Raw genomic sequence first — 15,056 nt, 5'->3', positions numbered from 1 at the left:
AAAAAGGTGTTAAAAATAATTTGAAGCACATGAATCAAACATTCTGACTCAGCCTTGTGGCCTTGTTTTTCCGTTGCAGTACTTAGAACTGGTGAGGGCGTTGGCCAATCTCCTTAAAGTAGATGAGCTCTCAGGCTGCAGCTCCCTGAAGCACGTGCCTCAGGACGAGAGGGACATACTGACCACCTTTCGGAAAAAAGACCATGATGTGTTGAGTACACGCATTGTCCTGCTTCAGAGCCAGGTGGAGCGCAAAGAAGAACTCATACGGAGATGTGAAGAGGAGCTCAACAAGCTCAGGTGGGCAGCTGTCAGATGAGGCAGTGCTCTAGCATTATTCTCAATAACAAATAAAAACTCTTCAGATTAGCAGACTGTGATACACTGGGAGGCACATGCAGTCAGTTAGTAAGAGGTTAGGGCATGGCCACGTAATCCATTAAAAGATCTGAAAGACAGATTTAGTCTGATGATGATTCTCATTCCTTCAAATGACTCCAGTCAGTTTCATAGCAAATGTTTGGTTTTCCTTGATTAGACAGGTTTCTGCTCTTACACATAGATGCAAAACTAATGAAAATTATTAAAATGGCTATCAGTGTTCTGGCACTGTGGGGATGTGTAGGGAATATACAAGGACCAGAAAGTGGACGAGAGAGGCACACCCGGTATGAACTCATAACTGAAATGTTTTCTAGTAAAACAAAACCTAAAGAGGAAATCAGTAAAACAGCCAGGGAACAAAAAATCCACCCAGGTGGATAGGGGGAAGTTCAAAATGGCAACTATGTATATTGTCATGTCAATGACAACACAACCTGTGACCTTCAGAGGTCTACCCAGCAAACTCAGATGCATGTGGCCACCTAATCCATGTACAACATGGCATTGCCGTAATCTTAAAACTAATGGCATTAATAATTTTAATCTTTTGAAAAAGTTTACCTAAATAGATATTAAACATAAAAGAGAAGCATTCTGTTGTGAAGTAAAATTTTACTTCCTTCAGAAAAATTTTAAATATACCTCTGAGTTCACAACAATCAGTGTTCGAAATAGAACATATTAGCATAGTCAGTCAGCCTGATAAAGGAGTTTAACATTTATATCATACGTTTATTCTGCATATTTCCTCATAACGCAGAGTCAGAACTTGAGATCTATCTATCTATCCATCTGTCATATAGTGCCTTTCATATCTATCTATCCTTTTATATAGTGCCTTTAATATCTATCTATTATATAGTGCCTTTCATATCTATCTATTATATAGTGCCTCACATATCTATCTATCTATTGTAACAATGGCGCTATATAGTGCCCGACCCGGTACAGATTACACTCAGAGGCACGTATAAAATAACACAATTTGTTTATTTTCTTCACCTGTGGGGAACACCTTCTTCATGAACCCCACAGGCAATACACAGTCCCAAAATCACTTACTACCAACACACAATCCTGCCCTTCTGGCAGCACCACTCCTCCCTTGAAGCTTCGTCCTCTCCTCCCGACTCTGGCCCCTTGAGTACTGGCTGCAGGCTCTTTTTGTAGCCCTCCCAGAAGTGCTCCAGGTGACAATTGGCCTAATTAGGCTGCACTTCCGGGTGTGGCTGCATTCCAGCCCACAGAAGCTTGTTAAGCCATGCAGCTCCTTCGGGTGGTGGCCACGGAGCCCATCAGGTCTGAGTCCTGAAGTCCCACACCTGTGGCCCCGATGTAACCCAGGAGGGCTGCCACCTTCTGGGGGACATAGAGTGCATCCCATGGCTGCTCCTCTGGATCCATGCATGGGACCCGGCCGCCCGTCACACTATCTATCTATTATATACTGTAGTGCCTTTCATATCTATCTATCTATCTATCTATCTATCTATCTATCTATCTATCTATCTATCTATCTATCTATCTATCTATCCATTATATAGTGCCTCACTATCTATAGAATATATTTTTTCATCCACTGACACATATTAATACCATAGTTTTGTTGTCCATTGGCACATTACCAGAAAATATGTCAGTGAACTGCCTATAAAGTGTGAAAGTGTTGAGAGTAACATCATTCTGAAAGTTGAAAATGTCTCAGAACTGCTGAATAAATAGACTTCTTCATTGAGAATGTATATTTTTAATTTTCTTGCCCTTTGTCTCAGACTAAGTAATGCAAGTCTGCAACAACAAGAGACTGGGGTGGAGAGGCTGAAGGAAGAAGCCCAGGCTGTGGCACAAGAGAATGCTCTGCTGAGGGAAGCACTTGAGCGGGCCCAGCAACGCCTTGACCAGGAAAAACGACTAAACAAGGCCATTAAAGAGCGCAAGGTATCCATTACTATCAGGTGTCCTCTCGTCTTTCCTGTACTATGTGACTCAATTTTAATTTTGCCATATTATATTATTTTAGATTACAAGTGGGCCATATCTGTGTAGCTTATGATTGGAGGCCAAGTAGTAGCCGCGTCTTGTGTAGGTAGATTACCCAGATGACCTCCTTCAGATTTAGCTTTAGAGTAGATTCCTGTTGCAGGGTCTGATAATATGTAAGAGAAACCTTTTCCAAGTTAAACAAATATATTTTTTTAATTAACACTGTTCCACAGAAACTTTTTAGAAGTATCAGCTCAAAATCCTTTAACTAGATTTGTGTTTTTAATTTTTGTCATTTCCTCATCTTAAGGTTTAGGTTTAGGTTTCACAGATATAAAATACTTTATACAGAACATTAAACCCAGGAGAAAGTACAACGCTGATTCAGTTCGATACAAATTGTATGAGCCAGAAGAAGAAAGGCCCATCTGCTGCCCCAAGGGATGCACAGCTTCTTATTCCAATGTTATTCCATCACTGTTTCCTTTGCCTCTGCAGACTTTCCACTTGGAACATCTAGACATGAAGTCAACAAAGACCCCAACACACAGCTGTGCAAATGAGGATAGTTTTGGGAAGGTGAGTATGAAATGAGAAGTGTCTGCTGCAGACTTTTATACTGGAGTATTATTTTATTAAAAATGACAGAATAAAACATCTGGTCTTCCTCAGTGCTCACAGTAAGTGATCTGCTTCTCACATCCTTAACAGTCACGTTGATGTTAAAATGTCTGGGGCAGATAAACAAGTTCTGGTAGAAGCAGCTTTGTTTGGAATCTTTAGAGTGGTGACAAGAGGGGCCCTCGCAGCACTTGTGGAGACCTGTAGTATAGTGCAGTGCCTTTAAGATGTCTGCCTCAAACTGTCACTTAATTTAGTGTCGTTCGATTAACAAGTCTTCAGGCTGAACTCCAAGGGCTCAGTTCCAAAACCCATTATTTTTTTTTTTTGCTGCCTGAAACACAATCTGGTACCAGTTGGATAGATATCATTGTCTTGCGTATTTTATTTTGTGCTCAATGTTGCTTAGTTTCACTATTATAATTCAGATTTAGAATACTACATGTCATTTAAAACCAAACAACTCCAAATATTTTTAATATAATTTGCAGTTCTTGGAACAAAGCCCTCCTGTTTCTCTTCTGGGGGAAGATGGATGCCAGGTGTTCAGCTGATGTTACTGAATCAATGTCCAGAAATGAGGAAATTTGTTTTCCATCTGTCTGTTTTCATCTGATGTATGATTTTCCACACTAACAACTCGTTTCAGTCGTGCATTCTTAATTATCAGGTTTACACTACTAGGCTTACCCTGTCGGTAGGAAGTAAATACATTGTGCTTTCTTAATTCCTTGTAGTATGAAATGAAGCACGTGAGCAGCCTGCATTGCACCTTGGACCTTTAATCATTATACTGTGGATTCAGAAAGCATTCAGACCCCTTTACTTTTTGCACACTTTTATTGTTGTAGATTTTTCATTTTTAAATGGATACATTAGCCATTTTTCTCATCAGAGTTCTACACTCAATAACCTCTAATAACAAACATGTTTTCAGAAAGGTTCGCAAATTTATTAAAAACCAAAAACTGAAATCTTTCATTCATATAAGTATTCAGACCTTTAATTCAGTACCTTGTAGCAGCCCCTTTGGGAGTATTTCCAGCTTTGAGTCGTCTTGGTTAAGTCTTGATTTAGGTAAGTTAACCTGTTCTTTCTGGCAGGTCCTCTTAAGCTCCACTCGATTGGGTGAGAAGCGTCTGTAAGTTGCCATCTTCAGGTATCCAGTCAGATATTCTATGGGGTTTAAGTCTGGGCTTTGGTTGGACTCCCGACTGGGGTCATTGCCATGTTGAAAGGTGAACCGTCCCCGCAGTCTAAGGTTGCGATGTGCAGATTTTCTTCAAGGACCTCTCTGTGTTTGGTTGCATTCATCTATCCCTCAATTCTAACCAGCCTTCCTATCTTTGCCATTGAGAAGCCCCCCCCCCCCAAAACAGCATGATGGTGTCACCCCAATGCTGCTTCACCATAGGGATGGTATTAGACAAGTAATGAGCAGTGCCTGGTCCTCACCAGGCATAATTCTTGGAGCTCTGGCCAAAGAGTTTCATTTTCATGTCATCAGATCAGATTATCATTTTCCTCATTCTCTCTGAGTCTTTTAATCTGCATATTATTGAAGAGTAGCTTCCATCTAGTCACTCGCTGAAAATATCTAATTGATGGAGTGGCGCTGAAATGGTCGTCTTTCTGACAGGGTCTCCCATCTCAGCAGAGGACTTCTTGGTCATCTCTCTGACTAAGACCCCTCTTACCTGGTTATTAAATTTGGGAGGAAGGCAAACTCTAGAAAGAGTTGTGGTTATTTCAGACTTCTTCCATTTCACAAATATTGAAGCCACTGCTCTCCTGGGGGCAATCAAAGCTTTAGAAATGGTTTAATACCGTCTCCCTGATCTGTACCTCACCACAATTTGATTGTAGAGGTCCGCAGAGGCTTCGTGGCTTGCTTTATGTCCTGACATTCAGTGTGAATTGTGGGACCTTCTATATACACAGAGGTGTGTGTCTTTATAAATGATATCCAATCACTTCAGTTGGCCACGGATGGACTCCAGTCAAGTTTTGGACACATCTCAGGAGAATTAAAGCAGATGAGAGTGTCACAGAAAAGGGTCTGAATGACTTCATGAATGAGAGATCTGTTTTTAATTTTTAATAAGTTTGTAAACCTTTGTGAAAACATGTTTTCATTTTGTCATATTGGGTTATTGAGTGTGATGGACAACTTTATCCATTTATCCATTTAAATTACATATAAAACACAATGTGTACAGAAAGTGAAAGGGTCTGAATACTTTCAGAATCCACTGTACATACAAAATTAATTACTTGTCCCTAACTTGTACATTCTGTTAATGATTGTTGTTTAGTTCTTAACATAATCTTCTTATCTTGGCATACTTTGTGTAAAACTGATTCATGCGTCATAAATAAGGGCAGAAATCCTCGTTGATGAGCAATTGTTGAAATTAACACCTGCCACTTTTGGTTTTAATAACTGTTGCTTGGCAAAGTAGCACTTATACGAGATGAGACACAAAAATAACCAGATTGTTAAAAAAATATTTATTGATGAATTACAGCATTCTAAACATTGTCACTTTCTATACTAACTTTTATCATGTGAAGTTCTTCATGCAAAATGTGTCTCACTGATTCTCTGTCAATACCAGCCAACTCTGAGATAGCCCAAACACCTAGGCGACGATCATTTCGAACAATCTGATTCACCGTTTTGATGTTTTCATCCGTCCGAGATGAGCGTGTGTGACCTGGGTGTTTTCTTGTCCTTCCTTGAAACGTTTGTGCCACTCAAAAATTTATGTGAGAAACAAACTGTTATCACCGTACACTGTTTTTATCATTTCATAAGTTTCTGTGGCCGTTTTGTTCAATTTCATGAGAAATTTCATGTTAATTCGCTGTTTGATTTTTTTACCTGACGTTACTGTGGCAGCTCGTGTAGCGATTGTTGTGCAAATACTGACTGGGCTATCCACAGGATATAACTAGCCAGTCGGCGGTTTGAAAGGGCGTATAGGAGGGGATATCGTTCTGATTCACGTCCAGCCAACTCTCACCTCGTATAGTACGTGGATAATCTCTCACAGAAATTTCTCAATCTATCTATCTATCTATCTATCTATCTATCTATCTATCTATCTATCTATCTATCTATCTATCTATCTATCTATCTATCTATCTATCTATCTATCTATCTATCTATCTATCTATCTATCTATCTATCTATCTATCTATCTATCTATCTATCTATCTATCTATTATAAAAAGAAATCCTGTCCTGGAAAGCAAAAAGCAAGTCTACGATACGTGATCTTCTCGGAAGATATTTTAAAGACCTGCGAGACCAAACACACGCCCTACTTACAATCTATCAAATAGGACAATAGTCAGCAAAACATTCAGTCTTGTGAAGGATTTGAGCACACACAGATCCAGGGCTCTCAGCGCATATAAAGCGTATAAGGACAGTACGTTATAAATTAAATGTCGACATCTAAGTGAAGAAGAAAGCAGCGCGGAGAAAAGAGACTCAAATGCGTTGGACAGAAAAAAGAGCAAAAAAGAATAATCGAGGTGCAAATTCAGAAAATAATGAAAGTAATTATCAGCCCGGAACAAGTGGAATTGAAAAAAAAGCACGTCCAATCCGGCTCAGAATTAAAAGACAATGAGTAAAAGAAAGTAGAACTTCATAAAGACGTTTACAAATGTTGACGCTAAACACATGCAGAGCAGGTTAGAGACTATGAAACCAGGGAAATTAGAAAGTCTCAAAAAAAAAAAAACGGGGCTATACACATGTGGAGAAAGTTAAAGGATATGAAAGTAGGAAAATTAGAAAATATAAAAAAAGAAAGTAAAGATCGCAGTAGCGCAAACAAACTGCCTCATTTAACTATCCACCAGTCTAACTTTGGTTTTGCACAATAATTACTACGCTATTGCACCTTAACCTGCTCTGCATGTGTTTAGCGTCAACGTTTGTAAATGTCTTTATGAAGTTCTACTTTCTTTTATTCATTGTCTTTTAATTCTGAGCCGGATTGGACGTGCTTTTTTTTCAGTTCCACTTGTTCCGGGCTGATAATTACATTCCTTATTTTCTGAATTTGCACCTCGATTATTCTTTTTTGCTCTTTTTTCTGTCCAACACATTTGAGTCTTTTTTCCCAAGTCCAAAATTAATAACGAATCACATACAAACAAGTACAGATTAAGTTGTAATATGAGTCTTAACATGTGGATTGCGATACATGCACAAACATTAAGTGATTGTTAGCATATTACAAAATAGCAAAAATAACACACTAACCTGAAGCTTATCACTGTTGTGATAATAATTTATCAACATCTTCAGTAAATGTTGTTTCAGAGGTTGTCATCTATCGTTTATCCACAGTAGACTCCAAAAGTGCTGTCGCTAAATCTTTGGATCCAACATTTCCAGAATATTTGGCCAAAAATAGCATCTAGCATGCGAAACCATTTACTGGTTTTCCTGTCAGAACCACTTTTGCTATCATGGAACTTTAATTTTTTTTTTGCAGTGTATTGCAACACTGATTTGCACTGTGGTTAATCCTAGTTCAGTGAAACGTGACAAAATGTTTAAGTAAATGTTATCATTTTGGGTGAATGACTATAATTCCTTTTGAATTTCATCCTCCCCAAACACACTCAATTAAAGTCTGAATCTCGTTGTCCATCCATTTTGCTGTATTCATGTTCACTGATAAGTCCAAAATCCAAACTACTAACAGATTTGTAAGATGGTGCCAATGCTTGTGGTCAACCAATCAGCACAGTTCTTCATGTGAGCCCCACCCACAATGGCTCCTAGTTACATGAAAAGTACATACCCTGGAATAGAAGCTAAAAAAGTACTTGGAACTGCAAATGACCAAAGTTTCTGAGGTGGGAATGTTAGAAAATTTCCCAAGCTTCTAAAAAGTCTCAGATTCTTGAAAAACGTTCCAATGCTGGGAAAGCTCCTCACGATTCCGCATTCTGCTACTAGTCTCTGAATGTGATGCAGACAATCATGTCCTTTAAAGAATTTGAAGTGTATTCTAGCAGCAAAATCTCAAGTCAACATTTCATTCGTTTTTGTTAGCTAATAATTTACACTTTGCGCTTACTTTCAGCTCTCAAGACACGTCTCCAATATGAACAGACTGGTGATGTAAACACATAGCAATACAGTCGACTATTATCTTGACAAATTTCAGTAACAGAATGAAGAAGCATTTCAGCAAATGCAGTGATCCAACTGTTTTAAAATGGGTTGAAAACGCTAATTTGTTTTGCCAGTTTCCATATTTTTTATGGTCCAGTAACATTCTAATTCTTTGTACCTTTTTAATTTTAGGGATCCAGTTGGCATATTTTGAATAATAATTAAAAGTGATCTGTTTAGTTTTTTGTAACTACTATTTTTTTTAAAGCTCTGTTAGAATATTAGAACATAAGAAAATTTTTCACCAGAACAGGCCATTCATCCTAACAAACTTTTTAATTCTGTCCACTTAATTCCTCCAACATAACATCACATCGAGTTTTGAAAGTCCCTAAAGTCCTCCTGTCTACCACACTACTTGGTCGCTTATTCCAAGTGTCTGTGGTTCTTTGAGTGAAGAAAAATGTCCTAATGCTTGTGCAAAGTTTGCCCTTCACAAGTTTACAACTGTGTCCCTGTGTTCTTGATGAACTCATTTTAAAGACACAGTCTCGATCCACTGGACTAATTCCCTTCATAACTTTAAACACTTCAATCAGGTCTCCTCTTCATGTTGTGATACTTGCCCGGACACCACCAGTTGGAGACCACATCTTTATACAAAATCTCTCTTTATTTTCTTCTTCACAACACAACTCACAGTCTCGCACAACAACACAGTGCCTCTAGCTCGGTGATTGGAGGGAGGCAGCCCCTCTTATCCTCACCCGGATGAGCTCCAGGTGCTCTACCTGACGTCACGTCCTGGTGTGGCGGAAGCGTCAGGAGAGCACCCGGAAGCACTCCGGGTGACCCTGGAAGGATCGTCCGCCATGGGTGTGGCAGAAGTAAATAAGTCCCGGGCTCCATGAGGCTCGGGGCGCCCCCTGGCGGTGAATACGGGCCTCCACGGACTTGAGCCTCCCTGCTTCCCTTCCGTGGCCCTCTTCTGCTCCAGGGCGGTTGCCCCCTCGTGGCCCGGAGGACAAATATGCTACCTCTTGGTCTCTGCAGGCGTCGTCCCGGCCGGGTCTGACCCCCAGCCATGTACGACAATGTCCTTTTACTTAAACTGAAATGGCTCAGCTCTTTTAATCTTTCCTTGTAATTCATCCCCTGTATCCCGGGAATCAGCTCTTCTCTGGACTTTTTCTACTGCTGCTATGTCCTTTTTGTAACCTGGAGACCAAAACTGCACACAGAACTCCAGGCGAGGCCTCACTAGTGCATTATAAAGCTTGAGCAGAACCTCCTTGGACATGTACTCCACACAACAGGGCGCTATATATCCTCACATTCTGTTAGCCTTCTTATTGGCTTCTGAACACCGTCTGGAAGTTGATGGTGTCAAGTCCACTGTGACTTCCTAATCCTTCTCATAAGGTGTACTTTCAATTTTCAGGCCTCCCATTGTATATTCAAACATAACATTATCATTTCCTACAAGTAATACTTTACATTTACTTACATTAAGCTTCATCTGCCACAAATCTGCCCAATTCTGTATGCTCTCCAAGTTCCTCTATAATGATTCATTGGATTCGAGATTATCTGCCAATCCGCCTAGCTTTGTATCATCTACAAACTTGACCAGCTTGTTATTTATATTCCTATCCAAGTTATTTATATAATGTATATACTCACGTATAAGTCGGGTCTTGAAACCCGAAAAATCCATCATAAAATCAGACCCCGACACTTAATTTTTTTTTTACATCTTCTTGCCTCCTCCAATCTTGCACGAATTTCTCAAACACATCGAATTTTGTTGCAGCAGCATAGTTACCAATTTCTTTCACTACTTCAATGACTTTTAATTTAAAACCAGCTTCATATTTTCTTCTGATCAAACGCTCCATCGTAGATAAGGGATGCTCTTACGATAAAGGTGTATGAGGGTGTGAGATACAAAAAACACATATTAGTGCAAACGTCGCATCGCAATAGTTCTAGTTTTACTGTGTGGTCACATAGGCACAATACATAGAAAAGAAAGGCTGTGTTCTCCGTGACTCTCTCCGGTGGGAGTTAGCATATCATAATCTCTTGGACCAATAGCGTGAGTTTTCTGCATTCAACTTATACAACTGACATTATAAAACACCGGAAATTATACAGTAAAATCAAGTCCTGACTTATCATCAGGAGAACTTAAACGTGAGTATATACTGTATATTTAAAATAGCAGCACTGACCCCTGAAGGATGCCACTCTTGACTCCACCCAACTCTGATAGGGTTCCCCACACCATAACCTTCTGCTTCCTGTGTCTGAGCCAGATCTGCACCCATCTACACCCTGAACTCCCACCTCTTTTAGTTTGATGCCCAACCTCTCATGTGGCACCTGATCACATTCTTCCTGAAAATCATGATAAATAATATTGTATGCACCACTCTTATTGTATCCATTTGTTGCTTCCTTATAGAATTCCAGCATGTTAGTAAAACATGACCACCCTTGTCTAAACCCATGCTGACTGTTCAGTTAAACTTCTGTTGTTTTCCTCTTATTCTCTTCCTTAATGATTCCTTCCATTAATTTACCTGTGATGCATACTCACTAACCTCCTTCAGCACTCTGGGATAAATGTTATCTTGTCCTGGTGATTTGTTAGATTTTAGGTTATACAGGTGATGTCATTGAATGGAATGTAGTGTAAAGAGAGTTTGGAGAGTTAGGGTGGCACGGTGGCACAGTCGTAGCGCTGCTGCCTCGCAGTTAGGAGACCCGGGTTCACTTCCCGGGTCCTCCCTGCGTGGAGTTTGCATGTTCTCCCTGTGTCTGCGTGGGTTTCCTCTGGGTGCTCCGGTTTCCTTCCACAGTGGATTGGCGATTCTAAATTGGCCCTAGTGTGTGCTTGGTGCGTGGGTGTGTTTGTGTGTGTCCTGCGGTGGGTTGGCACCTTGCCTTGTGCGCTGTGTTGGCTGGGATTGGCTCCAGCAGACCCCCGTGACCCTGTGTTCGGATTCAGCGGGTTATAAAATGGATGGATGGATGGATGGAGAGTTTGGAGATCTGTAGGTGTTCTTAATGACAAGTCTACTGGTCCATCCCCTGCTACTGACCTCAGTACTACAGAGTGTGACCACAAGAGGTGCCAGTGAGTTCCAAACCCAAGACACAGTAATACAGCACATTTTGATGTAATAACAATACACAATAAAAGCAATTCTTCCCCCTCTTTGCCTCTGCTGAGTGTTGCCCACTGCCTCCCGACCGGCTTATTAATGAGACAGCAGCCTCACTTTTATGCCAGACCCTGGAATACCTCTAGTGTCACACTGTGACCTTGAAGCTGTGCTTCTGGGCCACAGAAAAAGTAGGGTGATCCCCCCTTGATAGCATCCTCCATTGATCCCTAGGACCCTGACAGGGTAGTACTTCTAGGGTGGCACCCCTGTGGGTGTCCCGACTGGGTTCCCATATGAGGACCACTGCCACCAGTCGATTTGGGGAAGGAACCACTCCCAATCCTCAGCTTTTCTCAGTCTGTCTGCTATAGTATGCTGGCCAGGTGCAAATTTATTTCCTTGTCACTCCAGCCATTCTGCATGCGTCATCGCACCGACATCCTGTCAGGTAATGAGATATCCTATCCTCAGTTTTGGCCAGGATGCCCATTCTCCTCCTCCAACAGCCATTCTCAATATGTAGAGAAGGAGGATAAATGAGCTAAGGCTGGTCTAAATTGTGCTGCTCACTGCTTGGATATGCACTTGAGTTTGAATTTTTAACAATTCTGACTGGATGTTGCCAGTGGTCTTTGATCCCAGTTATACACTGAAGACATAAATAGCCAACCACTCACTTAACAGGCGTGCACAAGGAATTGCACAATGACACTGTCGTATGTGTTTAGACATGTTTAACTCGGGAATTTAATTCTTCTGAGCAATGCATGCTTTGTCACTGCCAGTTATTAATTTTCAGATTAGAGTTATCCAATGCATTTGTTTTTTTTTAATCATACATGTTTAGGCAATTTTGTCCAGTTTGTATGTCAAACCTTATTCTGTCAGTACTGTTTCAGTTCAAGGACAATGGCCATGCGATACCATCTGAGGAACCTTCACTGCAGTAGTGACCAAAAGTTTTGGCAGTGACACAAATGTGTTTTGCAAAATTTGCAGCTTCAGTTGTTGTGGCCGCAGTTCACATTGTTTTTATATTATGGTGCACAGTGATCAGATACTGTACATATTAATTAATTGCAAAGAGCTTTATTAGCATAGAAAGTTCACTTTATCACAAAAACCCATTGTCACTTATTTTGGCCCTGGCACAAAATGATCAAGTACAAGTGTCCTGCAAGTGCCAGGACCATCTTCTCCAGAGAGGTCAGCTAGAAGGGCAGCAAAGAAGCCACTTCTTTCCAAGAAAAACATCAAGGACAGACTGAAATTCTGCAAGAAGTATAAGGATTGGACAGCAGAAGATGGGTGCAAAGTTATTTTTTCCAGTTGAATCCTCCTTCTCACTGTTTGGGACATCTGGAAAATTGATTGTCCAAAGAAGGAAAGGGTGAACGCTACCATGAAATCCTGTGTCACTGTGCCAACAGTGAATGAAGCATCCTGAGACAATCCATGTGTGGGGTTGCTTCTTATTCAAGGGTGTGGGCCTACTCACAATTCATAAATAAAGAATGGTATGAAAACATCCTCCAAGAGCAACTTCTCCTAACAATCCAGGCGCAGTTTGTTGATGATCTGCATATTTTCCAGCATGATGGAGCACCATGACACAAGGCAAAAGTGATAACGAAGTGGCTCGGAGATCATAACATTGAAGGTTTGGACCCGTGGCCAGGAAACTCCTCAGATTTTAATCTCATTAAGAACCTGTGGTCAATTCTCAAAAAGCGGGTGGACAAGTAGGAGCCCACAAATTGTGACCAACTCCAAGAACTAAAAAGGCAAGAATGGATCAGCATCAGTCAGGATTTGGCTCAGAAGCTGATATCCAGCATGCCAGAGCAAATTGCAGAAGTTATGAAGAAGGACCAACACCGTAAATATTGACTCTTTACATAAATTTGAAGTATTTGCCAATAAAAGCCTTTGAAACTTATGAAATTTTTACAATTGTTCTTCAGTATACAATAGAAACATGTAAAAAAATAATCTGAAAATGCTAAAGGAGCAAAATTTGCAAAGCACAACATTTGTGTCCCCAGCAAAACTCTTGGCTCCTACTGTACATTTGCTGAATCATGAAAAGTGAGGCCACGGCATTCAGACACCTTCAGAACTGGCGGCCGCTCATTGCTATCTCATCTTATGCTCCACTTTTCTGTGTTTATTAATATTAATGACTTTTCGCCATAGTATATTAAACATTTTAGGGAAAATCCTGGATTCTTAAATGGTGTGAAAACTTTTTAAAAAAATTTATTTTTGCTACATCTCTTAATTATGATCATGTAATATGTAAACATTTTGTAAAATAGAGGAAGATGGGAAAGAAGCCCTTTTGCCTCTTAGTCTGAATGCTGTCCACCAAAAAAATAAAAAAAAACAGCTAATGATCTTTTTGCATTTGTTAAACGTTGACTTTGTATGCCCTGCAGCTGAATGCCAAGACAACTGTACTACAAGGAAAAATGAAGAAGAAGGATTATGAAATTGAAACACTGAGGAAGCAGCTTTGCAAGCAGGACAAAGAGCTTATCAGCACAACCTCTCAACTTGCAAGCCTCAAAACTTCCCTGGTATGTATGCCTTTCTTTTTTGTAACGCGTAAAATCTCTTCAGCTTGCCCTAAAAATACTATGGGTGTCCCCATTAGATCTCCGGTTAAGCAAGTAGAAGCCTCTTGTTTGCTAAGCTATCTCTGTAGCCCCAAGAGATTGGGTTTTTCTGTTTCTTTGAAAGAAGATAAAACAATTGCTTGATGACATTCTTGACCTGACTAGACTTTTGGATGAGCCAATTGTCTCCTTTGGGCCCAATTCTTTAATGCTGTATTCTGATTCATAAGCTATTGTATCATTACATGCATTTGTGTGGTGGTTTCACTTGTAGGCCGCAAAGCAGAGGCAGAGGAGCAACTGTCCAACAATCGAGTCTCTTACAGTGGGTACGCTAATGGAAGATTCATCCCCCAGTCCCACCCCATGATCCAGATGCCAATGTCCGACGGGCCTCCCACCCCAAGCCAGCAGTCCTGTTAAACCTGTATGTGTGACATGTGCCACAATCAGCTATCAACATGTAATGATGTGAATCTGTAAATATTTCTGCAAAATCTTTTATATGAAAAAAATAAATCAAAAGTGCTCTTTGCATTTAAAAAGTCGGAAAAGAAATTCAAATGCCTGGCTGGTTGTACATTTTTGTTGTTCTGTATAGTAATCTATCTATCTATCTATCTATCTATCTATCTATCTATCTATCTATCTATCTATCTATCTATCTGTCTATCTATCTGTCTGTCTGTCTGTCTGTCTGTCTGTCTGTCTGTCTGTCTGTCTGTCTGTCTGTCTGTCTAGTACTGTGGTTGAATTGTGTTTTGTCTGCTTGCACCCCACCATGAACTTGTATTTCCTTTTAGAACAGTTGAAGGAGGTATCCACTTCTTTGTAGGTTTTCTTTGTTTTGCAATTTTATATGGAAGGCAAGAGTTTTAAGATAAGGTTGCTATACTAACTAATCATGATGGTAGAGAGTGGCTATGTGTTGCACATGTAAGAATTTCAGTGTTTTCAGTACATGTGACCATAATTCCCCTATTTACCTATGGTGGACAGAGCAAAATAGCATGTCTCCAAACCAGCCAGCCGCCAACTACTAGTGGCAGGCTTCATCTTAAGCAGGCCCCAAATGGGGAACGGGAAAGAAACCTTAAATAATTCTGCCGTATTTAGATAATCCATCCATCT

The 15,056-nt window shown here is 40.3% G+C and overlaps 1 protein-coding gene across 1 annotated transcript in view; it reads left to right on the top strand.

Annotated features, from left to right (window-relative positions):
• fhad1 (forkhead-associated (FHA) phosphopeptide binding domain 1) overlaps positions 1-14,483 on the top strand; it is a 120,639-nt gene extending 106,156 nt beyond the window's left edge. The window contains exons 27-31 of the mRNA XM_051931318.1: positions 80-300; positions 2,157-2,322; positions 2,866-2,946; positions 13,746-13,886; positions 14,200-14,483. Coding sequence (XP_051787278.1) covers positions 80-300; positions 2,157-2,322; positions 2,866-2,946; positions 13,746-13,886; positions 14,200-14,295 — 705 coding nt within the window. The 3' untranslated portion in view covers positions 14,296-14,483. The remainder of the gene's footprint in view (positions 1-79; positions 301-2,156; positions 2,323-2,865; positions 2,947-13,745; positions 13,887-14,199) is intronic.
• Positions 14,484-15,056: the final 573 nt, after the last annotated feature.

The sequence above is a fragment of the Erpetoichthys calabaricus genome, chromosome 8 (assembly GCF_900747795.2).
Source record: "Erpetoichthys calabaricus chromosome 8, fErpCal1.3, whole genome shotgun sequence".
Lineage (NCBI taxonomy): Eukaryota > Metazoa > Chordata > Cladistia > Polypteriformes > Polypteridae > Erpetoichthys > Erpetoichthys calabaricus.
The sequence above is the reverse complement of the archived record's forward strand: the minus strand, read 5'-3'. Positions and strand labels throughout refer to the sequence as shown.